Source organism: Somniosus microcephalus, chromosome 1 (genome assembly GCF_052327205.1).
Source record: "Somniosus microcephalus isolate GS21.2 chromosome 1, FLI_Smic_1.0, whole genome shotgun sequence".
Taxonomy (NCBI): Eukaryota; Metazoa; Chordata; class Chondrichthyes; order Squaliformes; family Somniosidae; genus Somniosus; species Somniosus microcephalus.
This window is the reverse complement of record NC_140987.1, coordinates 253,852,547-253,877,170: the sequence shown is the minus strand read 5'-3', so window position 1 is coordinate 253,877,170 and position 24,624 is coordinate 253,852,547. Positions and strand designations below refer to the sequence as shown.

At 47.4% G+C, this 24,624-nt stretch overlaps 1 protein-coding gene across 2 annotated transcripts in view; it reads right to left on the bottom strand.

Moving 5' to 3' along the window:
* Positions 1-9,715: 9,715 nt before the first annotated feature.
* Positions 9,716-24,624, bottom strand: part of pgm5 (phosphoglucomutase 5) — a 591,608-nt gene continuing 576,699 nt past the window's right edge. The window contains exons 11-12 of one of the 2 annotated variants that reach the window (XR_015078914.1): positions 22,085-22,173; positions 10,166-10,255 (exon numbers count right to left, since the gene is read on the bottom strand). Coding sequence is in view for 1 of the 2 variants with exons in the window: in XM_085992097.1 (XP_085848223.1) it covers positions 10,166-10,255 (90 nt within the window). In the remaining variant the exon portion in view is untranslated. Of the gene's footprint in view, positions 10,256-22,084; positions 22,174-24,624 lie in introns of both variants that reach the window. The other variant, XM_085992097.1, reaches the window with a different exon arrangement.

Sequence of the window (24,624 nt, the reverse complement as noted above, 5' to 3'; positions counted from 1 at the left end):
AGTCGACTACATCGGGCCCCTGCCCACCGCCCAGGGAGGCTATAAGTACTGCCTAGTCCTGGTGGCCGTGTTTACCAAGTGGGTAGAGGCTTTTCCCTGCAGAAATGCCACAGCTCTGGGTACTGCCAGGATCCTGGTCCGGGAAGTGTTCTCGAGGTGGGGACTACCACAGTTTGTGGAATCCGACCAAGGGAGTCACTTCACCGGACAGGTGATGCAGAACACCCTGATGCTGCTAGGCATTGAAGGGAAATGGCACGTAGCCCACAACCCCCAGTCATCAGGGATTGTAGAACGCATGAACCGGACCCTGAAAGAAAGGTTAAGAAAGGAAACGGTGGACTTGCCCTGTAAATGGGCCGAAGTCCTACCGTTGGTTTTGATGGGGATCCGGGCCAGCTGTTGTGTATGTAATATGTGTGCTACTTTGAACCTATGGACAGGACTGCACTACTTGTTGGGCGTAGTGATACGCAGTACCACTCCTGGCCATAGGGGTATAAATAGTACTGTGGGTACTGATTCCCCTCAGTTCCCGCCTGTGGGCATGAAGTAAAGACCTATGTATAGTCCCTACCTCCAACCAGTAAAGGCCTGTTTGAGTTATACGTTTAAGTCTTTGTGTTAATTGTTCAATACAATACACATACTTAACACTGGCGACGAGTCAGGCTCTTACCCTGCGGCAGTTATTCCAGGCGGCTTCGTCCAAAGACAGGACGTTGAAGAGAGGTTTCAATCCTCAACACCCCACTCAAAACTGAAGGGCAGCAGAAATCCTGACAGCTTCCAGCGACTGGAAGAGACAGGCATTAGGACCCTGAAGCCTCCATCAGCTTGTGAACCGGAGTAAAGACAGGACTGGGGAAGAGAGAGAGGTAGGGCGATAGCGATCGGCAGATAAGGGCCGGGCCGCTTTGAAGTGAGGGGCGCAGCCGGGCCAGCGATCGGGACCAAAGATAAGAGCCGCACTCGGACTGAAAGGCGCGGCGGCTGCAGAAGCTCAAGGTGCGAGAGTCGCGGTGCACAGCGCGGGCTATCGATCGCGGCGAAGATAAGGGCCGCACTCGGGGGCTGAAGGGAGACGGCGTCGGGGGACGGGTGAAGACCGCCAAGCGCGGGAAAACCGCCATTTTGTGGGCGGAGGACGACGGCAAGAGCGGGAAGCCGCCATCTTTGATAACAAGTAAAGAAAATAAAATCTGAGAAATTGCAAATCTACAATGCCTAAACACGGGAATATTAGCACCTTTGATAGTGACCTCGAAGATTGGGCCATATATGTTGAAAGAGTAAAAAATTATTGTAAGGCCAATAAAATTCGTGACCAAGATAAAGCTCTAACATTATTAAATTTAATGGGTGCGAAGACGTACGGGCAATTGAAACACCTGTTATCACCAGATGAACCGGCGGATAAGACGTTCGATGAGATTGTTACTGTCCTGAAAGATCATCTAAACCCCATGCCGCTGATGCTAGTGGAACGATTTAAATTTTACGACAGAAGGCAGCTACAGCATGAAAGCAATGCTGAATATTTGCTGGAATTGCGTAAATTAGCGAAATATTGCCAGTTTGGAACGGGATTGACAGATGCACTACGAGACAAATTTGTGTGTGGTTTATTTAAACAGGATACACAAAAGCGACTGCTCGAGGAGAATGAGCTGACGCTTGAGAAGGCGGTCACTATGGCAGCAGCACACGAAGCCGCAGCGAGAGGCACGGCAGTAATGCAGCTACGGTCACCGGAGCTCAGTGCACACAAATTGGGTGTGAGTTCTGGCAAATGTTATCGTTATGGAAAGACAACGCATGATCAGAACCAGTGTTGGTTTAAAAACCAAGAATGTAGAACTTGTGGTAGGCTTGGACATATAGCTAGAGTATGCAGGTCAGGGAAGAAGACCAGCAACAAGAAGTCACCGCAAGGAAAATACGCAAAGGTACACAAGGTGACCGAACAGGAGTCCGATTCAGACGCTAGCAGTAATGAACTGGCTAGCTTAAGCTGTAATGAACTGGCTAGCTTAAGAGTACTCAACGCTGGTAAGGGTGCAGACCTCCAGACAATTTGGGTCACTCTTCAGATAGAAGGAGTCCAAGTAAAACTGGAATTGGACACTGGATCGGCATTGACGGTCATAAATAAGAAAGATTACGGAAAGTTATTCCAACATATTCCCCTACAGGATACGGGGATTATATTGAAAACATACACGGGGCAAAGAGTGTACCCCATCGGGAAAATAGAGGTTGCAGTGGCCCACAAGGGCGAAGACAGTCAAATAATGGACTTATATGTGATATCTGAAGGAGGTCCTCCACTACTAGGACGGGAGTGGATTAGGAAAATGAATATGGACTGGCATTTCCTACAAACAATAACGAGTGAGAACTCGGTGAAGATAGTCGGCCCAGACTCTGGAACGGATGATGGTAAGCCCAACTCAGGTGCAAAAGACAAAGTTTCAGCACAGAATTCCACTGAGCAACAACAACATAGTTTAACTGTGGATTCTGAGTCTGGCAAGTCTACTGATGTGCCCATTTCTGAGGGACACCGGGCTCGAACTCAACTCCATTTCAAACTACAACAGCAATTAGAACAAATGCTTCGCCGTTTTGAGCAAGAGTTGAATGCAACAAAAGAGTTCTTTGATATAGAGTTGGAGAATCTGGAAAGACAACAGAAGCAGCTGATGGAGAAAATGGAGCAGGAGCACACAAAACGTCTGATGTCAGAGGAGTTAACGGTCAGCCAACTCCTGCATATGCTGAAGGACAGGACTCTGAAATGGGAAAAACTTGAACATGAACTTCAATATTCAAACGAAAGGGGTTCGGAGCTCTCAAAGGTTATTGGAAGAGCTGAGGTGGCAACACAGACTGAGATGACTGCAACAGAGCAGCCCTTGGATGCCAAAAGTACGCTGACTCACGTCAACGTAGAACAACAGACCGCTGAAACAGCTGCTCCGGTAGAGGGATTGCATAGTCCGATCAATCAATCTCCAAAGGAAGTTGAAGTATTAAAATCACAAATGAGGTCACTAGTAAACGACTTGCTGAAAGCCCAGAAAAAGCTGGATGCAGAGGTACACATGAAGAAGTCTCTTCAGGAAAGATGTCTGGATTTGGAACAAGAGCTGGCTAACGTCCAGCTAGGTATGGAGGAAATAGACGACCCTCTCACTGGTCTAGCTCAGGACGACACCGAATATTACGATGTCCTGTCCTGCCCAGCTTGTAACTTCGACTCCCAAAGTGCAGAAATCATGGAGGAGCACCAAAAGTCTACGGAACATCGGGAGAAGCTGGCTCTACGACGGAAACAGGAGGAAGAGAAGGAGGAACTGCGCATGCAGCTGGCAGCTGTGGCAGCTGACAATGGAGCCCAGAGAGTCTCCAAGAAGCAGAAAAGGAAAAGTAAAAACAGAAGATGACCCATCTGAACCATTATCACCTCTACCAGATCACACACGTGGTCCCTCCGAACGGAGCCAATTCAGTTCGGAAGTTCAAACTGTTAAATCCATGGAAGGACTATTGAATGAGTCACTCTAGCAACGTGAACCGACTACACCACAGAGATTGAATCTGTGAACTGTTTTCCGCAGAGACTGAATCTGTGATCTGTTTTTGACATGAAGTTATCTATGTATCTATGTTATTCTGTTATGTAAACCTGAAGTTATATATGTATATATGTTATTACGTTATGTTAAATGGGGAGATGACTGTAAAGCTAGGAAGGGAGGAATGTTGTGTATGTAATATGTGTGCTACTTTGAACCTATGGACAGGACTGCACTACTTGTTGGGCGTAGTGATACGCAGTACCACTCCTGGCCATAGGGGTATAAATAGTACTGTGGGTACTGATTCCCCTCAGTTCCCGCCTGTGGGCATGAAGTAAAGACCTATGTATAGTCCCTACCTCCAACCAGTAAAGGCCTGTTTGAGTTATACGTTTAAGTCTTTGTGTTAATTGTTCAATACAATACACATACTTAACACCAGCCAGTCTAAAAGCACGGGATATTCCCCGCACAAGCTGATGACTGGCAGGGTTATGCGGACCCCCACCCATGTACTAGCCCACCGCGGTGCTCACGGAGGGTCAGCTCAGGGAGATAAACCGGGACAGGTTCGCCCGAAACCTTTTTGAGCACCTGAAGCAGGTCCATGAGCAGACGGCTGGGAACATGGGAAGGCAGCATTGGAGTACCCGATTGCTGCTCGAGCCGAGAAAGCACCACGAGTGGGAGGTAGGAGATCAGGTCATGGTAAGAAACTATGCCCGAATAGGAAGTTTGGAGCCATTGTACATGGGGCCCTACAGTATTGTAGATAAAGCCAGCCCCATGGTATACGCTGTGAAGATGTCCCGGCGTACAAAATGGTTCCATATCAACCAATGTAAGCTGTTTCAGCCTGGAAGGGGAAAACAGCCAGTTGGGAAAAGGTCTGAGGGTAAAGATCCTCAGCCCGCAGCAGGAGCAAGTTCACAGACTGCTCAGGCAGGCGCTGTGGCTTGTTTGAAGGGAGGGACCATCCTGCCCATCGGTTGGGACACTCCCCCACTCTTCTGGGATCCAGACGAGGGGGAGGGACCTGAGGGCAAAAACCCCGCCCCTAACCCAGGTATAGAGAGGGAGGGACCTGAAGTCGAAAACCCTGCCCCGGACCCAGCCATGGGACCCGGGGGCGGAGACTCTCAGCTTGCAGCAGCAGGCTGTGAAAAGTTACCTGCCCTCAGCCCAGGTTCGGGAGGGGTCAAGTCTGGGGGAGCAGCGGTTCGGGTAAAAGGCCCAGCGGCCAAGACAGCCCCACCCACCAAAGCCCCCAGAAGGTCCCCACGGACGCCCCAGCCGAGAAAGCCATGGTCACCAGCCCTCCAGTTACCAAGGGCCGCCCTGCGAGCCAGGGAGAGGTCCAAAGACAGAGGTCCTCAGCCAGCAGCCACGGGCTGCAGGGGACCAACAGTGCAGGACTGTGCGGTCACGCCAGGGGTAGCGGCGAGCCGCAGTCCGACCAGGGATTAGCCTGGCCGCCCGGAGACGGGCGGCGGATGTACATAGTTTTAGTTAAGTTTTAAGTAAAGTGTAATTATTTACCTTAAGTTTGGGTGTTTATAATTTAAGTTAAATAAGGTGATGGGTAGTTTTATGTAAGTAGTCTGTTAAGAGTGTATATTTGGGTCGAGGTCACGGGACCCGACCATGTCTCACCAAGCCAGGAAATCTCTTTGGGACCTGGCTGCATGTTTTTACATCTTTTTGCAGAAAGATTTTCAGGGTGGAATGGATCGTGATCCTATTCGCCCTGATCGGGATGAGCGTGGAGAGGAGGGGTGACGTCCAGGACTCTCACATCTACAGGTGTTTGGGAGACAAGCCGCCCCTGGCGATCGCTGGGAGCGGTGAACGGGATGCGGAGGTGACCGCCGTCTACTTCCACGAGGGAAGGTGGCCAGGATGGTTGGGGTCCAATTCATCTCAGTACTCCAGCCAAACCGGATTCACGTAGGGGGAAGCCTCCCTCCTGTGCCCCCGGGTACGAGTCGTTACTACGAGGGTCAGCATCACCGTTGGAAAGCGAATATGTTTGACGTGTGAAAGACACATTCCACTGGATGGTGGTGGCTCAGGAAGTTGAGCAAGGACATGAGGAACCCCGAAGTCGAATGGGAACGGTTGGGAAACAACACCCACCGGACAATTACCGGGACTCATGGAGGACTAAGCGTGTGTTGGGACAAGTGGTGGGAACTGGATCAAGGGATTTACATCTGTATGTGGGGGTCAGAGACAGTCTGCCCCGCAGGCATATCCATCTTTTTCCACCGACAGTGGCAAGACGCCGGGGAGGGGATGAAGTGGGATACTAGCCTGAAGGCGTGCGCAGTCCCACACTCTCCGATCCCGGTCAACGCCACCGAGCTGGTAACCCGCCCCCGTAAGCCCCTGCCCACGGCGCAGGCGGCGAGGTTATCCAGGGAAGATTGCCCCACCACCACCAAGGGACCAGGGAATGGGTTGGTACTAGTCCCCACCGATCAGATGCTGTACCAGTGGGTACACTACGCGGTAGCCTCCATGATTTTAAATCTCACGGAGGTACATTTACCGGAGTGGTGCCCCAAAGAAACAGAGCAGTTATACCAGGCCCTATTAAAGGACATGTTCAAGAAGTTTTACGAGTTCGATTTTGCCCAGTTGGACAAGACCGAATTCTACACCACACACCGAGAATTTCTGGGTAATGCAAGGAGACAATGAAGGGGCGTATAGAATGATGTTTTTACTGCGTTTAATACTGGGTCCTCTGTCATCAACAGCTTGGATGACATAGAGCTGCAGACCCAGATAAACGGTTTAAAAACACAGTTAAAAAGGATATTACTGGATGAGAACAAGGTAGTGGGCTCGGAGTTGCATGAGGACCAGGCCATGACAGTCCATTTAAAGGAGATCATAGCCAAGTTGGAAAAGCACGCAAAGACGGTAAATGCTCTCATAAGGGAGGACAGAAATGCTTCTGACCAAGCTGCGCAGAGTGAGGTGTGTGTGTTATACGGGGCGTGGTTACTGGGCGAGGGCCGCAGTAATCTGGAGGATTTAAAACAAGGTTTGGTCCCCTCCTGGATTAGCAACAAGCACCTCGCAGCCCTCCACCCTTTTGAGAATGCATTGAGCCCGTGCCAACTCCGGCTAGCCTCCGAAGCCTATCCAGTCCCCGTGGATTGTGGGCATTCCAACCACACAATCATGGGAGTAGTAGTTAGGATGCCGGTCTTGGGTAGGACAGCCCGACCCGCGCCGGTATACAAGGTTGAGAACATTGGAGTCATTCAAGGGGGTGCACACATTCGTTTCACAGCAGTCCCGCCTTACATCATTAAGTGGGAGCACGCTATGACAGGTACTGACCTCTCAGGGTGCCGGAGCCGGGGAGCACACATAATCCTGCGTCCCCAGCACTTGAATGCCTTTTCAAAACCGCAGTGTGGGTTCAGAACTGCTGACGTGAAGCCTATAAATTGTACCATGGAGGCAATGGCACAAGGCCATGTTCCCCCGCAGGTAGCATATATAGGGGGTGGGACATATTGTGTCACCACCGGCGCGTCCCACTACCAGCATGGACAGCATAGCTGGTGTCCAGTTAGTGACAGCAGTTTCTGTTTCAAACCCAAGGCAGAAGTTCAAGTGGCCCAGGAGCGAATTGTCCCCATTCCTGAACCCTCCACTGTTCACCTCACTGTGAAGGAAAATTTTACGGATTTGCGAAAGTACGTAGCGCATTTTGGCTACAAAATTCCCCCTCTCCCTGAACATCTGACCAAAATACTCAAAGCCGTTATAGTTTCGCAGAAACATTTTTATACACTCGAACAGAAAACAGTAGAGATAGGGACGAAGATACTGGATATTGTGACTCCACCATGGTGGAACCTTTTCAGTAATATAGAGGTCCCTTCGTGGATCAGACTGGCTTCCCACATTCTCGTGGTTTGCCAGTTAGGGATACTGTTGTATTTAGTTTGTGTTCCGTGCAAGGGAAAAGGTCAGTGGTCAGAATTCCGAAACCAGAGGATTTGGAAAGAACATTATGTAAAGGTGGAGGGAGATACGCCGGTTTAAGTTTTCTCATTGCATTTTGATTCAAGAATTGTTGTTTCTTTGTGTTTGTTATTTTTAATTAAAGATTTTTCTTTTGTTGTTTTCTTTTGCGACGCAGTTTAATAAAGCTATGTGTACCAAGTGGTGCAGGGGTGTTAGACCCCCTCCATGCTTGGATGAGTGTGTAAAGTCTGTAATTTTACTCTCTGTATGCTGATGTACACTACATTTTCGCGGAATGGGAAGTGTATGTGTCATGGGTATGCTAGATAGGTAATTACAGGGGAAGGTTGACTATGGAGGGTCAGAAAATTTGTGCTCATTTTAAATGTATGATTCTTCAAGTAAGTTTTAGTATCACAGGGGGGAATGTAAGATTTGCAAAATTTCTGCATTTCCCCGAAGGCTGTTATTAATAAACGGGACCCTGCGTGGACATTTTAAATTAAAAAGGGGTACCCAAGATGGCGTCCGTGCCTCGTGGCAGAAAGCCTGTGGGATTCCAAAATGGATCCAGCAATGCAGACAGCTTGGGAGAAATCGAAACTAAGGCTGCAGGCTTTCTGTGAAGAGAAACTTTGTATTTTGGAACCAGACAGGACTCTGAATTATGCATCAGACCGAATTGGAGGCAAATCTAAATTCAGTTTAGATCTATAGTTAAGGCCATCTAGCAGTCTGCATATATTATCAGAAACAGATTAACCGAGCCATCGAGGCCGGACAAGGCCCATCAAGGAACTTTCAGGACAGTACAAGTCAATTATCGGGCCGGTAGATGCGATTACCGGCCATCCAAAACCAGTTAATATGGATTGCTACCATTATTTAAAATAGCCCGCCAAGATTAAGACAAAGAACTAACCTGATGATAAGGGTTTTTGACGAAGGTATAATTGAAGGCCCCCTCGGGTAGCAAAGAAGTTGGTGAGTTGGTGTCCAAGATCGTCAGGTGCGTTCGTTGGTTGGTGTGCTGGTGCTGCTCCTCGGCCCCTTGCCCTCGTGGCTGCCACTCTTTCCCCGTCCCGCGCTTACCCCCTGGCCTTTGCCCGTGCCCTTTTCCCACTTCATCTGGAACTGCCCCGGCACCGGGTCGGGCGGACATGGACAGATTCAGGCCAGGCGAGGTGAGACGTGACGAGGGGAGAAGGGAAAACCACCGAGGGGCAGACCAGCTGGAGAAGACCAAACGAGGGGAGGTTTCGAATCATCGGGCCTTCAGCCTCGGCCGACCTTTGAATATCTGCACACCAACTCAAACTGGCCGCTGTTGATGAAGAACCATCCCTGCAAGGTAAAGTACCCAAACAGAGACTTTAACTTTGGGGTACGCGAACCCGGACAACGCCCTTGCAGCGCCTGGAGACCACATGATGACGACAAGCTCCAAAGAGCACCAAGAGCGAACCCCGAACCCAACCGCTGTTTTGAGTCTAACAAACCTTTTGATTGGTGAGCATGAAGTTCTGACCCCTCATAGCTTAATCTAGTTAGGTATAGGGGGTGGGATAAGGATAAGGGGATTGTTAAGATAGTTGTTTTCCCTCGATGTGCCGTGTGTTCCCCATTCCCTGCATAAGTATAAGTATTATTATGATTCTCTTGTAATTTTTGCCTGTAGAAGTTTACACTAGTGATTCTTTTCCATGAGATTGTATTAAGTAAGATTTTCCTCTTCAATAAAATCTTGGTTCTGTTTGCATCCAACCACCTGTCTACTCGAGTCTTCTCTGTACCGCCGCCTTGTACCCAAGTCCGGTGTCTAGAATCCAGGGGCGTGGGAGCGATTCGAACCACTCACAAAACAGTCAGAGGCATAACTGACTGGGCGCACGCACGCGCCAAGCAGCAACAATCACCACACGCCACCCCCTACACTTTGGTTAAGAAAAATCTATCATTCTCAGATTTATAATTAACAATCAACCCAGCATCAATTGCCGTTTGCGGAAGAGAGTTCCAAATATCCACCACCCTCTGATTCGTTTGGCAATCCGCATAAAGAAAACTACAGCATGATTTATTCAGTGAAAACACTCCGACAGTGACTTAAGACACAACCATAATAACTAAATTAGCTGCACTTCTGTTAGCAATATAGTTTAATAATATTTATGTGTGGGGGGAGGTAAAGTTGACAAATTGAATTTTAAATGTTGGTTTACAATAATCTAGTTGCATAAAGCCATTGGGTGACTTTTTACACAGAATCTAAAACATAAGATTAACACACAGCCCTTCATGTATAGTAAATGCTAACTCAAACAACACATCATGCAGGAATAACACAGTGGCTCTTTATAAAATATATCATTGTTAACATGAAATACATCAACATTGTTAACGCGGGCACGTAAAAGCAAAAAAAAAACTGGATAACCTCATCATTTCGCGAAACGTTGCTTTTCACTTCCCTTTTAGTAATTTTTGTTAGCAAGTAGGTACGAAGGTATAAGGTGTGAGCAGCCGACATGAACAACAAAACGAAAAATAGAATCTCTCTTGGCCCCTTGGGAGGTGTCGGCAGGTTGCGCTCAGGTGATAACGGTGGGCCCTCTGCGGGCTGTCCGATCGTGGATCTGGGAAAGCTTCAGCGCGATGGCGATGAGTGGGCCCAGCACGACCTGTGGAAGCAAATCAGAGACCACCGTCATCACTGAATGAGATCCTTCCCGAAGGTAGCGGATCATTCATATGAACAGAAGGACGCCATTCAGCTCCTCCAGCCGGTTCCGCTATTCAATTCGATCATGGATGATTTATCTTTTAACTCCATCTACGCACCTTGGTTCCATAACCCTTAATACCCCTTTGACTAAGAAAAATCTATCAATCTCAGTTTTTAAATTTTCAATTGAGCCCCAGCCTCAACAGTATTTTGGGGGAATAACAACAGAAAATGCTGGAAATACTCAGCAGGCCAGGCAGCATCCGTGGAGAGAAAAACAGAGTTAACGTTTCAGGTCTGGGACCCTTCATCAGAACTGGAAAAAGCTGGAGATGTAACAGATATTAAGCAGGTGCAGAGACGGGGGGGGGTGGTTAGGAGGGGAGGAAGAAATAGAAAGAACATCCTGTACTTTTGTAAGAGGCAGGAAAGATAAAATGTTGCAAATGGGAATGGCAAAAATCATACTGCATGAAAAATGGGGGCAGGGATAATTATCTGAAATTGTTGAACTCGATGTTGAGTCCGGCAGACTGTAAAGTGCCCAATCGAAAGATGAGGTGCTGTTCCTCAAGCTTACGTTGAGCTTCATTGGAACAATGTAATAGGCCGAGGACAGAGAGATCAGAGTGGGAGTGAAGCGGTGAATTAAAGTGACAGGCGACCGGAAGCTCAGGGTCACCCTTACGGACTGAATGGAGGTGTTCCGCAAAGCGGTCGCCCAATCTGCGTTTGGTCTCCCCAATGTAGAGGAGACCGCATCGTGAGCAGCGAATACAGTATATTAAATTGCAAGAAGTACAAGTAAATCGCTGTTTCACCTGGAAGGGGTGTTTGGGGCCCTGGACAGTGGGAAGGGAGGAGGTAAAAGGGCATGTGTTGCATCTCCTGCCCTTGCACGGGAAGGTGCCAGGTGAAGGAGCAGGGCTGTTGGGAGTGATTGAGGAGTGGACCAGGGTGTCGCGGAGGGAGCGGTCCCTTCGGAACGCTGAAAGGGGAGGTGAGGGGAAGATGTGTTTGGTGGTGGGATCACGTTGGAGGTGGCGGAAATGGCGGAGGATGATCCGTTGAATGTGGAGGCTGGTGGGGTGAAAGGTGAGGACAAGGGGAACCCTATCGTGGTTCTGGGAGGGAGGGGCAGGGGTGAGAGCAGAAGTGCGGGAAATAGAACGGACATGGTCAAGGGCCGTGTCAACCACGGTAGAGGGGAATCCTCGGTTGAGGGAAAAGGAAGACATGTCAGAAGCACTAGTATGGAAGGTGGCAACGTCAGAACAGATGCGGCGGAGACGGAGAAACTGGGAGAAAGGAATAGAGTCGTTACAGGAAGCGGGGTGGGAGGAGGTGTAGTCCAGGTAGCTGTGGGAGTCGGTGCGCTTGTAGTGGATGTTTGTTGAAAGCCGATCGCCAGAAATGGAGACGGAGAAGTCAAGGAAGGGAAGGGAAGAGTCGGAGATGGACCATGTGAAGGTGAGGGCAGGGTGGAAATTGGAAGTAACGTGAATGAACTTATCCAGTTCAGGGTGAGAGCAGGAAACGGCACCAATACAGTCATCGATGTAAAGAGGTGAGGGAGGGGACCTGAGTGGGACTGGAACAAAGAATGTTCCACGTGTCCCATGAACAGGCAGGCATAGCTAGGGCCCAAGTATTTTGGGGGAGAGAGTTCCAGATTTCCACTGCCCTTTGTGTGAATAAATGCTTCCCGACATCACCCCTGAACGGCCCAGCTCTAATTTTAAGGTTCTGCCCCCTTGTTCTGGACTCCCCCACCAGAGGAAATAGTTTCTCTCTATTTACCCTATCAATGCCTTTAATCATCTTAAACACCTCAATTAGACCACCCCTTAATATTCTAAACTCAAGGGAATACAAGTCTTGTCTGTGTAACCTGTCCTCATAATTTAACCCTTTTAGCCCCGGTATCATTCTGAGGAATCTTTGCAGCACCCCCTCCAAGGCCAATATATCTTTCCTATTCACACAAAGGAGTCCATTTTGAACACTGAGCTAAAGTTAATGCTTAAAAAACAAGACTTCTGACAGAAAAATGCAGAGCTACAACAACAACAACTTGTATTTATATAACGCCTTTAACCTAGTAAAACGACCCAGGACACTTCTCAGGAGCGTTATCAAACAAAATTTGACACCGAGCCACATACTTGTTGGAGGTGAAGGTGGAGGAGATGGGGAGAGGGGTTTAAGAAGACAGTTAGCAGTAGAGAATAGAAGCTGGGGTTTATCTTTGCATTCCAGAATGATTCTGGAATAGTGAGTAGTTTTGGCAGACAAGAACAGGATCCGATAATGCGTTATGTGGTCCAGCCAGATCTGGTGGTGAATGGTTAAGGAGATAATAGGACAGGTGACCAAAAGCTTGGTCAAAGAGGTAGGTTTTAAGGAGCGTCTTAAAGGAGGAGAGGGAGGTAGAGAGGTTTAGGGAGGGAATTCCAGACTTTAGGGCCCAGACAGCTGAAGGCACGGCCGCCAATGGTGGAGCGATGAAAATCAGGGATGCTCAAGAGAGCAGAATTGGAGAAGCGCAGAGATCTCGGAGGGTTGTAGGGCTGGAGGAGGTTATAGAGATAGGGAGGGGCGAGGCCATGAATACAAGGATGAGAATTTTGAAATCGAGGCATTGCCCAGTACAGGGGTGATGGGTGAACGGGACTTAGTGCAAGTTAGGATACGGTCAGCAGAGTTGATAAACACCAAGTATTCTCTGTATAGTGTGCATGTAAACTTTAGAGCTACCATCGGTTCCTAAATCAAATTTGCTAATGCAAATGACCTGATAACCATTCTGCTGTGTTATTTACATAGCTTGATTGAAAATATTGACTCATTCATATTTCCATAATGCAAAAAAATGACTTTAAATAATTAGGAAGAGACTATTATATTTTGTTGTACTATGGTAAAATGTTTAATTATAAAAGGATAGATTGGCAATATATTTGGCATTGTTGTGTATGTACCTTTAAGAGAATAACTGGTCTCAGACTGCAGTACCGGCAGTGACCACCCCTGTATAAAAGGTGCTAGTGAGCCTCTGTTGTTTTCAGTTTCACTATTGCCTTCCATCAGTAAAGACTTATTTTGTTCAACTCCTGCTGTCCGTGTCTCAATCATTCACGGACGTAATACTGGCGACGAGCAGATACGAACCTACCTACAGTCTGCACCACCTCCTGGGATCCATTCCTACAGCGAAGTGAGCAGAGGTCGAGGCCAGAAAGAAAAGAAAGTAAGAGGCAGTAGAAACGGGCGTCGACCGTGGGCATCCGCCCTGTGTTGCGGAGTTGAAGATTGCTGGAGAAGCTGTCGGAAGCGGGGCCTGGTTCCTGTCGACGGTGCTTCAGCTAATCGGGCTGGTGGCAGGTAGTGCACTGATCCTTCCTGGGCTGCGGCGGTTGCGAACTCGAGCGGGTGGTTTGCAACGGGGCCGAGCAGCATTGTCGGGAAGAAGAGAGAGAGAGGGTGGAGCACACAGGGCGCGGCCGGTGCTACGAAGCCGGGCTGCGTATAGACCCACGAAGAGGGAGGCAAGAGTCCCACAGGGTTGTTCCACGACGGGAAGATAATAAAAAAAGAAATATTAAACGCGCAAGAAACCGCGAGGAGCTGCAGGTTGCAACGGGAACCGCGGGAAGCTGCGCTAACAACAGCGGGGAAGAAGGCAAAGCGCGGGAGGCGCCATCTTAATCAGCGGGGAAGAAGGCAAAGCGCGGGAGGCACCATTTTGTTAAATCGGGGAAGAAGGCAAAGGGCGGGAGGCGCCATTTTAGATTTGCAAGATGCCGAAGACTGGCTGTATCACTGCTTTTGATAATACAATAGAGGACTGGACCACGTATGTGGAAAGAGTCGAGGTATATTTCGAGGCAAACGAAATAGCGGAGGAGAAAAAGGCATCGATATTGCTAAACTTAATGGGTGCTAGAACGTACGGCCTATTGCGGGACCTGATTACTCCAGCCAAACCGAAGGCGAAGAGTTTTAACGAAATTGTTGCTGTCCTACAGGAACACCTAAACCCTGCACCGCTGTTGATAGCAGAAAGATTTAAATTCCACAGGAGAACTCAGCATAAAGATGAGAGCAATGCTGAGTACCTTACGGAACTACGCAAGCTATCAAAGCACTGCCAGTTCGGAGCAGGACTGGCAGATACCCTACGGGACAAATTTGTCTGTGGACTCCTGAGTGAAGGAACACAGAAGAAGTTACTCTCAGAGAAAGAGCTGACGCTAGATAAGGCTTTCAGCGTGGCAGTATCGTATGAAGCAGCAGCCAGGGGAGCTGCAGAAATTCAACAAAAACCACAGGAATACGGCACCCACGAAATGACACGGGGATTTGCAAAATGTTATCGCTGCGGCAGAACTAACCATGACCAGAAGGACTGCTGGTCCAAAGACAAAATATGCAGGCAATGCGGAAAGATGGGACACATTGCACGAGTTTGCAGGTCTGGGAAGAAGACCAGCGACAACAAAAAGGCTACAAAGGAACCGTACAAGAAAGTACAAAAGATGACGGACAGTAGTTCTGAAGACCAGATGAGCGATAGTGAATCCGGGAACAGGAGACTAAGCTGTCTCAAACTTCACAATGTAATCGCAAAAGAGGATCACCGAACCATTTGGGTCACCCTCACGATAGCAGGGTCCCAAGTTAAAATGGAATTGGATACAGGATCAGCGCTAACCGTCATGAATCGACGAGACTACGAGCGGCTATTTTCACACATACCCTTGAGAGAGACATCCATCGTCTTGACGACGTATACGGGGCAAAAAGTATACCCCAGAGGAAAAATAAGGGTGCCTGTCGAATACAACGGCAAGAAAATACGGAAATTGTATCTCTACATACTGCCAAATGGTGGACCACCGTTGTTGGGACGGGAATGGATCAGGAAGATAAACTTAGATTGGCACTCCATTCATGCAATGACGGTGGACGGTAAAAAAGATGAAGACATCACTCCTGGACGATTGTCAACAATCTTAGCTAACGCCAAGGAGGTATTTCAACAAGAACTGGGCACGCTTAAAGGCGTAACCGCCTCGATAAAAATAGAAGAGAATGCAGTTCCCAAGTTTTTCAAACAAGACCGGTACCATATGCAATTCGCCCAGCCGTCGAGGCAGAGCTGGAGAATCTGGAGAAGGCAGGCGTGTTGTCTAAGGTCGACTGGAGCGAGTGGGCGACACCCATCGTTCCTGTCATGAAGAAAACGTTAAGCAATAAGTCCGGGGAGCCAAGGAAGATTCGCATCTGTGGGGATTTCAAGGTGACGGTGAACCCAGTCCTTCACACAGTACAATATCCTCTTCCAAGGATAGAAGACATCTTCGCCTCACTGTCTGGAGGGAAGCGTTTTACAAAAATTGACCTAGCACAAGCATATTTGCAGATGGAGGTTGAAGAGTCCTCTAGGAAGTATCTCACGATAAACACTCACAAAGGTCTTTACCAGTATCATCGATTGGTATTCGGAGTAGCATCGGCTCCGGCGATATGGCAAAGAGCGATGGAACAAGTCCTGCAAGGGATTCCGGGGACTCAGTGTTACTTGGACGACATCCTTGTGACAGGTGAAGATGACAGTGAACACCTTAACAACCTAGAACAGGTGCTCACTAGACTACGGGAACATGGGCTGCGAGCCAACCGCCCCAAGTGCGAATTTTTTAAGAAACAGATATCGTATTGTGGCCACGCGATTGATGAAGAGGGGTTACATAAGTCCCCTGACAAAATTGAAGCGGTTGTTAAGGCCCCAGCGCCTGAAAATATGTCGCAACTGAGGTCATTCCTCGGATTGGTGAATTACTACCATAAGTTTTTGCCGAATTTGTCGACAATTCTGCACCCACTGAACGCCCTGCTACGAACGGGGGTAGCATGGAAATGGAGCGATGATTGTAACCGGGCCTTTCAGAAGAGTAAGGACTTAATCACTTCAAGGGAAGTATTGGCTCACTACAACCCAGCACTGCCGATCAGACTGGCGTGTGATGCGTCTCCCTACGGCATTGGGGCGGTACTGTCACATAAATTCCTTGATGGTTTGGCGAGGCCGATAGCTTTTGCGTCACGCTCGTTAACTTCTGCCGAGCGTAACTACACCCAGATTGACAGAGAGGCCCTCAGCCTAGTGTGGGGGGTGAAGAAGTTCAATCACTACCTGCACGGTCAAAAATTTACTCTACTAACCGATCATCAACCTCTTGTCTCCATTTTCAACCCTCAGAAGGGCGTACCGATAATGACAGCACAACGGCTGCAGAGGTGGTCCCTTTTCCTAGGGGCACACCAATATGACATCGAGTACAAAGGAACTAAACAGCATGGAAATGCTGATGGATTGTCACGCCTACCATTGCCGACGGTGGAAGAAGAAGACCTTGCAGTGGATCCAATGGAGTTATTCCACTCGACCATAGTCGAATGTCTCCCTGTGACGAATGCAAACATAGAAAAGGAAACACGGAATGACCCGACACTATCACGGGTCTATGATTTAACGGTGAAGGGATGGCCAGCACATGGTGAACCACTGCTGCCAGCATTCTCGCCGAGAAGAGAACAGCTGTCAGTGTGCAGAGGAACCTTGATGTGTGGATCCAGAGTAGTAATTCCACCTAAGTTGACGGATAGAGTGCTCAATGAGCTTCATGAGGGTCATCTGGGTGGGGTAAAAATGAAGAACTTAGCCAGAGCATTTGTGTGGTGGCCGGGAATCGATAGAGAAATCGAAGAGATGACCAAGAGCTGTGCAGGATGCCAGAAGGTCCAAAACGCCCCACCACAAGCTCCTCTGCATCCATGGGAGTGGCCCTCATCTCCATGGCAAAGGGTGCACATTGATTTTGCTGGTCCCTTCATGGACTCGATGTTTTTAATTGCGGTGGATGCACATTCAAAGTGGCCAGAGGTAATAAAAATGTCCTCAACCACCACGGAAAAAACTATCACAGTTTTACGAACCATATTCGCCAGGAATGGGCTGCCTGAACAGATTTGCTCTGACAATGGACCACAGTTTGTGTCTGAAGAGTTCCGGAGGTTCTTAAAGAACAATGGTGTTAAGCATTACACATCTGCCCCATATCATCCAGCCACTAATGGATTGGCCGAGAGGTTTGTCCAAACATTCAAGAAGGCTATCAAGGCAATGTGTAATGAAGATATACCCCTACAACACAAGGTGGACAACTTCTTGTTTGCTTACCGGAATGCGACACATGCGGTTACCAACCAAACTCCAGCCACGATGTTCTTCAATCGAAGACTACGATGCCGCTTGGATTTGGTTAAGCCAAACGTCCGAAGAGATGTGGAGAACAGGCAGTTTCAGAATATGAATGAAAGGCCGACCAGGAGTTTTAAGATAGGTCAACCAGTTTTGGCCCGGGACTACCGCACTGAGAAATGGCAGCCAGGAACGATTTGTACACGACAAGGACCTCTCATGTATACCGTGGACGTTGGGGAGAGCATTGTAAGACGCCATGCTGACCAGATTCTAGAGTCACTGGAAAACGTCAACTCCACACCACGATCTGATACACCTGGTAATGAAATCGACGTTCCAATTGCAGCTACCGCAGAACCGGTAATATTGGAAGCAGATGAACCAAACAACGACATTGATCCCGACTCAACATTGCCAGAAGAACCTGATACCCCAAAGAGGCGTTATCCAGACAGAATCAGGAAGCCTCCTCAAAGACTGAACTTATAATTGCTTAAACTTAACCAATGTATCTAGCAACCGTAATTGTGATTGTAATTAGTTATCATTTAGTTGTTAAATGAATGTTATGTACTGTTCATCTAAAAGGGAAGGAATTGTTGTGTATGTACCTTTAAGAGAATAACTGGTCTCAGACTGCAGTACCGGCAGTGACCACCCCTGTATAAAAGGCACTAGTGAGCCTCTGTTGTTTTCAGTTTCACTATTGCCTTCCATCAGTAAAGACTTGTTTTGTTCAACTCCTGCTGTCCGTGTCTCAATCATTCACGGACGTAATAGGCATCACTATCTGTCTCTACACTGCCCTCCTCAGGCTGGATGGTGGTATTGTTTAGGCTGCAGACTTCTACAGGGCAACTGTGAATGGTGGGCCAGTTTTCCCTATAGATATTCCCTCTCATTCTCCTCTTTTTTCCCAGTGAAATACATCAGTACCACTAGGCAGTACCTGGAAGCATAACCACAAAAGTGATGGAATGTGCCCAGTGAGGAATAAAAGAAAGACTTGTCTTTCTATAGCGCCTTTCATGGCCTCAGGACATCCCAAAGCGCTTTACAGCCAATTAAATACTTTCAAGCGTAGTCGCTGTTGTATTGTAGGAATCGCGGCAGCCAATTTGCAGACAGCAAGCTCCCACAAAAAGCAATGTGATAATGACCGATAATCTGTTTTAGTTATGTTGATTGAGGGATAAATATTGGCCAGAGCATCGGGGATAACTCCCCTGCTCTTCTTCAAATAGTGCATGGGATCTTTTATGTCCATTTGAGAGGAAAGACGGGGCCTCGGTTTAACATCTGATCCGAAAGACGGCACCTCTGACAGTGCAGCACTCTCTCAGTACTATTGTCAGCCTGACTGGACTGTCAGCCTAGATTATGTGCTCAATCTCTGGAGTGAAAAGAAAGAAAGACTTGAATTTATACAGCACCTTTCACAACCTCAGGACGTCCCAAAGCGCTTTACAGCCAATAAAATACTTTTACAGTGTAGTCACTATTGTAACGTGGGACTTGAACCCACAACCTTCTGACTGAGAGGTGAGAGGGCTACCCACTGAGCCACAGCTGTCACCTGGAGCTCAACTGATGTCCTTAAGATGGTGAGAGGTGTAGATTAGGGATATGTAAGCAGGCTGTTTAATGTGGAATGTGAGCACAAGTTTAAAATTAACAAGCTGTAAGTGAGACTAAAGCTTTGTTTCCCACATAATGGAAAAGGGAGAAAGACTTGTATAGTACTGTATCACATCTATCAGAAATGACAGTTGTGAATAATAATGTATATTAACCATGGCTAACAGCCACCTCTGAGTCAGAAAGTTGTGGGTTCAAGTCCCACTCCAGAGAGTTAAGCACAAAATCTAGGCTGACACTCCCAGTGCGGTGCTGAGGGAGTGCTGCACTGTCGGAGGTGCCGTCTTTCGGATGAGACATTAAACTGAGGCCCCATCTGCCCTCTCGGGTGGATGTAAAAGATCCCATGGCACTATTCGAAGAAGAGTAGGGGAGTTATCACTGGAGTCCTGGCCAATCGTTATCCCTCGACCAACATCACTAAAACAGATTATCCGGTCATTATCACATTGCTGTTTGTGGGAGCTTGCTGTGCACAAATTGGCTGCTGCATTTCCCTACATTACAACAGTGGCTGCACTTCAAAAGTACTTAATTGGCTGTAAAGCGCTTTGGGATGTCCTGAGGTAGTAAAAGACGCTATATAAATGCAAGTCTTTCTTTTCTTTAGAATGTTTTAATGTTGCTTCAATCACAGTCTGAGTAATTAAACAGGTTGAGATATCAATCTTACAAGCTCTTTTATTTTTATAATTATTGTGTAGAAATCTATTCCCAGCGTTAAAATCTCTTGGCAAGCTAGTTGTGTATTAATCGTGAAGCAAAGACACATCGAGACAGCAATCTTCCATTCAGCTTCTGTAAGTTACTCGCACAACAATAGGTTTTTCACTGCTGTGCTTTTACTTTTAATACCATCCCCATGTGGAAAAAAATTCTGAGGGAAGAGTTTCCGCTTTGGGGGCAATCGGGAAATTGCGCCCAAAACACGCTTGAATTTGCGATGGTGTGTTTGCAGTTTAAGTTTCCACGATATCATCCATGACCTCACCCATCCCTATCTCTGTAACCTCCTCCAGCCCCACAGTCCTCCGAGATCTCTGCGTTCCTCCTAATTTTAGTCGCTCCACCATTGTCGGCCGTGCCTTCAGCTGCCTGGGCCCTAAGCTCTGGAATTCCCTCCCTAAACTTCTCCACCGCTCTCTCCTCCTTTAAGTCGCTCCTTAAAACCTAACTCTTTGACCAAGCTTTTGGTCACCTGTCCTAATATCTCCTTATGTGGCTCGGTGTCAATTTTATTTTGATAATCGCTCCTGTGAAGCGCCTTGGGATGTTTTACTGCGTTAAAGATGCTATATAAATGCAAGTTGTTGTTGTATAATTTGTTTGCATAGTCACAAACATAAAATCTTCCCTGAACCAGAGCAACCGGGCAGCGTCATAGGACATAGTTGTTTCTTTTTCTCTTCTTTCCATTAAAATGTATTCTGGGATGTGTTGAAGAGGGGTAACTGGGTGCAGTTTTATTAACGGTGCTGAAAATGGTTTATCAGCAAAAATAAGCATTTTTAATAAGGGTGCCCAGTCCTCCACCTGTGAGAAACCTGATTTAAAATCAGTGAAAATGACTTTTAAAAAAACTATACTGACCCATTTAATCATTTAATCGTGTACACTAGTCAGTTTCTCAGTAAATTAAATATTTTTTGATATGAAAACACTTTTAAAACGTGCCCCCTTGTGCCTGTGCGCCTGTAAGAATCTGGGCGCAACTTGAAGCGCCTCCTCGAACCAGCGCCATCGACGGAATCGCCCAATGTTCATTGGGGGTGTGGCCAGTTTTGTGGGCGGGGCCTGATCCGGGCCAATGGAATCTTGACCCAGTGTAAAAGATCGCGGAAAACACGAGGGCAAGTGGTTTTGGGCGTAACTCACCTACGCTTTAAATTGCCAAGTCTTTTTGCGCTGGTTTGGTCGATTCCGGCCAGATTGCACTGATATAACGAGCAGAAACAAGCAGGAACTCGGCCCCGTGATGTCTATCGAATCCACTACTGGTTGTATTCAAAATAATTTAGAAAATGTGGAACAGCGGTTTAGAAATGTTTCAAAACACGAATCAACTGCGCCTCCTTGTGGCGTGTCACCTGTAAACGCAGCGGTCACTGAGCAGCTGAAGGTCATTCACCTTCCTCACCCGAAACTCAGGCAACTAAAATGTTGTGATTGTATTTTCAAATGTTGTTCCCATCTGAAGTTCATCTCCCTCCTGGTAAATTTCACAGATGCTAGGCAGCTTTGGATACCTTACCCCAATGGCCTTCCTTTATGTGCAAGCCTAGGCAGTTAATATTAGCAAGCTATTTGACTAGGGAAGGCACAGCTCCCATCAAGTTGACGGAACAGTAATCAGAGGTAGGATTCTTGGCTGGCCTTTTCCCCCTCCACCCTAGGGAGTCAAAAGGTTAATTGCTGAGGTCCCATTGCTGCCCCAAGTTAACGAGAGATCGGTTAACCATTGACCTGGGCATAACCTGAAAGTCAGAGCTGGGCCGTTCAGGGGTGATGTCTGGAAACACTTCTTCACACAAAGGGTAGTGGAAATCTGGAACTCTCTCCCCCAACAAGCTGTTGAGGCTGGCAGTGGTGGGGGAGGGGGGGTGGTGGTTAATTGGAAATTTCATAACTGAGATTGATAGATTTGTGTTAGGCAAAGGGTATTAAGGGTTACGGAGCCAAGGCGGGTAGATGGAATTAAGATACAGATCAGCCATGATCTCATTGAATAGCAGAACAGGCTCGAGGGGCTGAATGGCCTCCTACTGTTCCTATGTTCCCATCAGCTACCAAGAGATCAAACCCGGGATTCGGTGCCATTGCTGGGTTTGTCCAGTTAACCACTGAGCTATCAGGGGAACAGTTCTATCTAATCCTTACTATTCATCTCTGATGTGTCTGTGAATGGGCATCTAATACATTGGCAGTCTCATGACTCAGGGCTCCCAGTACTCTGTGTCTTCTTGGAGCTGCAGAAAACAAACAAGTCGGATATAAGATTCCGTGTGTGCTTAAAAAAATCTGTCTCGTATCACTTCAATTATGTCGCTTCAAAAGTTTAGCCATGAATATCCTGCAGCGCAGGATATTATACCTTGAACAACACGAGAGGCAGATCTCAATAACCTGTTCCCCCTCCACCCTCGGGAGTCAAAGATTAATTGCTGCCCCAAGTTAACGAGAGATCAGCTAACGAGAAATCGGCTAAAAAGTGAGTGGTTAACGAGAGATCGGCTAAAAAGTGATCGGTTAACGAGAGATCGGCTAAAAAGTGATCGGTTAATAAGCGATCGGCTAAAAAGTGATCAGTTAACGAGAGATCGGCTAACGAGAGAGCGGCTAAAAAGTGATTGGTTAACGAGAGATTGGCTAAAAAGTGATCGGCTAATGAGAGATCGGCTAAAAAGTGATTGGTTAACAAGAGATCGGCTAAAAAGTGATTGGTTAACGAGAGATCGGCTAAAAAGTGATTGGTTAATGAGAGATCGGCTAAAAAGTGATCGGCTAACGAGAGATCAGCTAAAAAGTGATCGGCTAACGAGAGATCGGCTAATGAGAGATCGATGAGTTAACGATTAGGGACAGACTGGACCAAGACTGCCAAGAGTGCTATTACCTGCTGAGCCTCAGCACGAACACGTTTAGCAGCAGGGCGACTATTATTAATGCTCCATTACACAACTGTTCACCCAACATTGCCAACATGTCTGAAAATTGCACTCATGTAAGCAGCATAATGAAAGTGATGTTGATGTTAATGGAAGCTCAGCTATCCGTAGGCTTGTATGAAATATTCCGCTCAGTTAGTTGGTAATATAGACGTGTTCACTCTAATCACTATCCTTATGTCACGACAAACTTTGAGGGCTTGCATGTATGTATATCACGGTGCTATTCATCATTGATCAAACAAGTCCCTTGATATTCTATCAGCTTTTTCTTTAAATCCTATCATTCTCCCACTTTGTAAAATGTATATATTTTACTCATCCATGCCTTTGTTATCCCCAGACTCAACTATTCCAACACTCTCCTGACCGGCCTCCCATCTTCCACCCTCCGTAAACTTCAGCTCATCAAAATCTCTGCTGCCCGTGTCCTAACTCGCACCCAGTCCCGTTCACCCATCACCCCCCTGTGCTCACTGGCCTACATTGGCTCCCGGTCCGTCAACACCTCAAATTTAAAATGATCATCCTTGTTTTCAAATCCCTCCCTGGCATCGTCCCCCCTTCCTATCTCTGTAATATCCTCCAGCCCTACAATCCTCCGAGATCTCCGAACTCCTCCAATCCTGGCTTCTTACACGACAATTTCCATCACTCCACCATTGGTGACCGTGCCTTCAGCTGCCTAGGCCCCAGGCTCTGGAATTCCCTCCCTAAACCTCTCCGCCTCTCCACCTCTCTCTCCTCCTTTAAGATGCCTGTAAAACCTCTTTGACCAAGCTTTTGGCCACTTGTCCTAATATCTCCCTATGCACCAAATTTTGGTTGATAACACTCTTGTGAAGCGCCTTGGGACGTTTTACTACATTAAAGGTGCTATATAAATACAAGTTGTTGTTGGGCAGACAGGAGGAAGAGAGATGTTCTTGGGCCTCTACCAGTACTTGGACAGGCTTTGGGAAGAGTGTAAGTGGGCCTCTGATTTTCCCTTCTCGCCTATGGGGAAACTTCCATCCTCTCCTCCTTACCTTCATGGACAAATCTGACAACTTACCACATGGAGAACTTGCATGCGTCGAAATGCAGTTATTGTGCTGCCACCTGTCACCAGGGTTTGCGCCACACAGTCTGGTCTTTGAGTGAGTTGTCCATAACTTTTTATAATGTACACTGAGGCCAAGGCTATAACTGAGGTGACTATTCTTTTCTGCATGCTTTTCCCTCTTGTGATTTGGGGCGTTCATTATTAATAAATTAAACTTTTCAATACATTTCATCAGTAGCAAAGCAAACATCATAGAATCGCTGAATGATATGACACAGAAGGAGGCCATTCAGCCCATCGTGCCTGTGCCGGCTCTTTGAAAGAACTATCCAATTAGTCCCACTCCCCTACACTATCCCCATAGCCCTGCACATTTTCTCCTTTTCAAGTATTTATCCAATTCCCTTATGAAAGTTACTACTGAATCTGCTTCCACCGCCCTTTCAGGCAGAGCATTCCAGATCATAACAATTAGTTGCGTAAAAACAATTGTCCTCATCTCCCCTCTGGCTCTTGCCAATTACCTCAAATTTGTGTCCTCTGGTTACTGATCCTGCTGTCACTAGAAACAGAATTCTAGATACAATTCCAACCCTCCAATGCCCCTCCTTGGGTTTGGGGATCACTGGGTACGTATATTGAAAGACTATTCCTCTGCCAGACAATGGATTTATGATAGACTGTACGAAAACTATTCTCTCGAACTC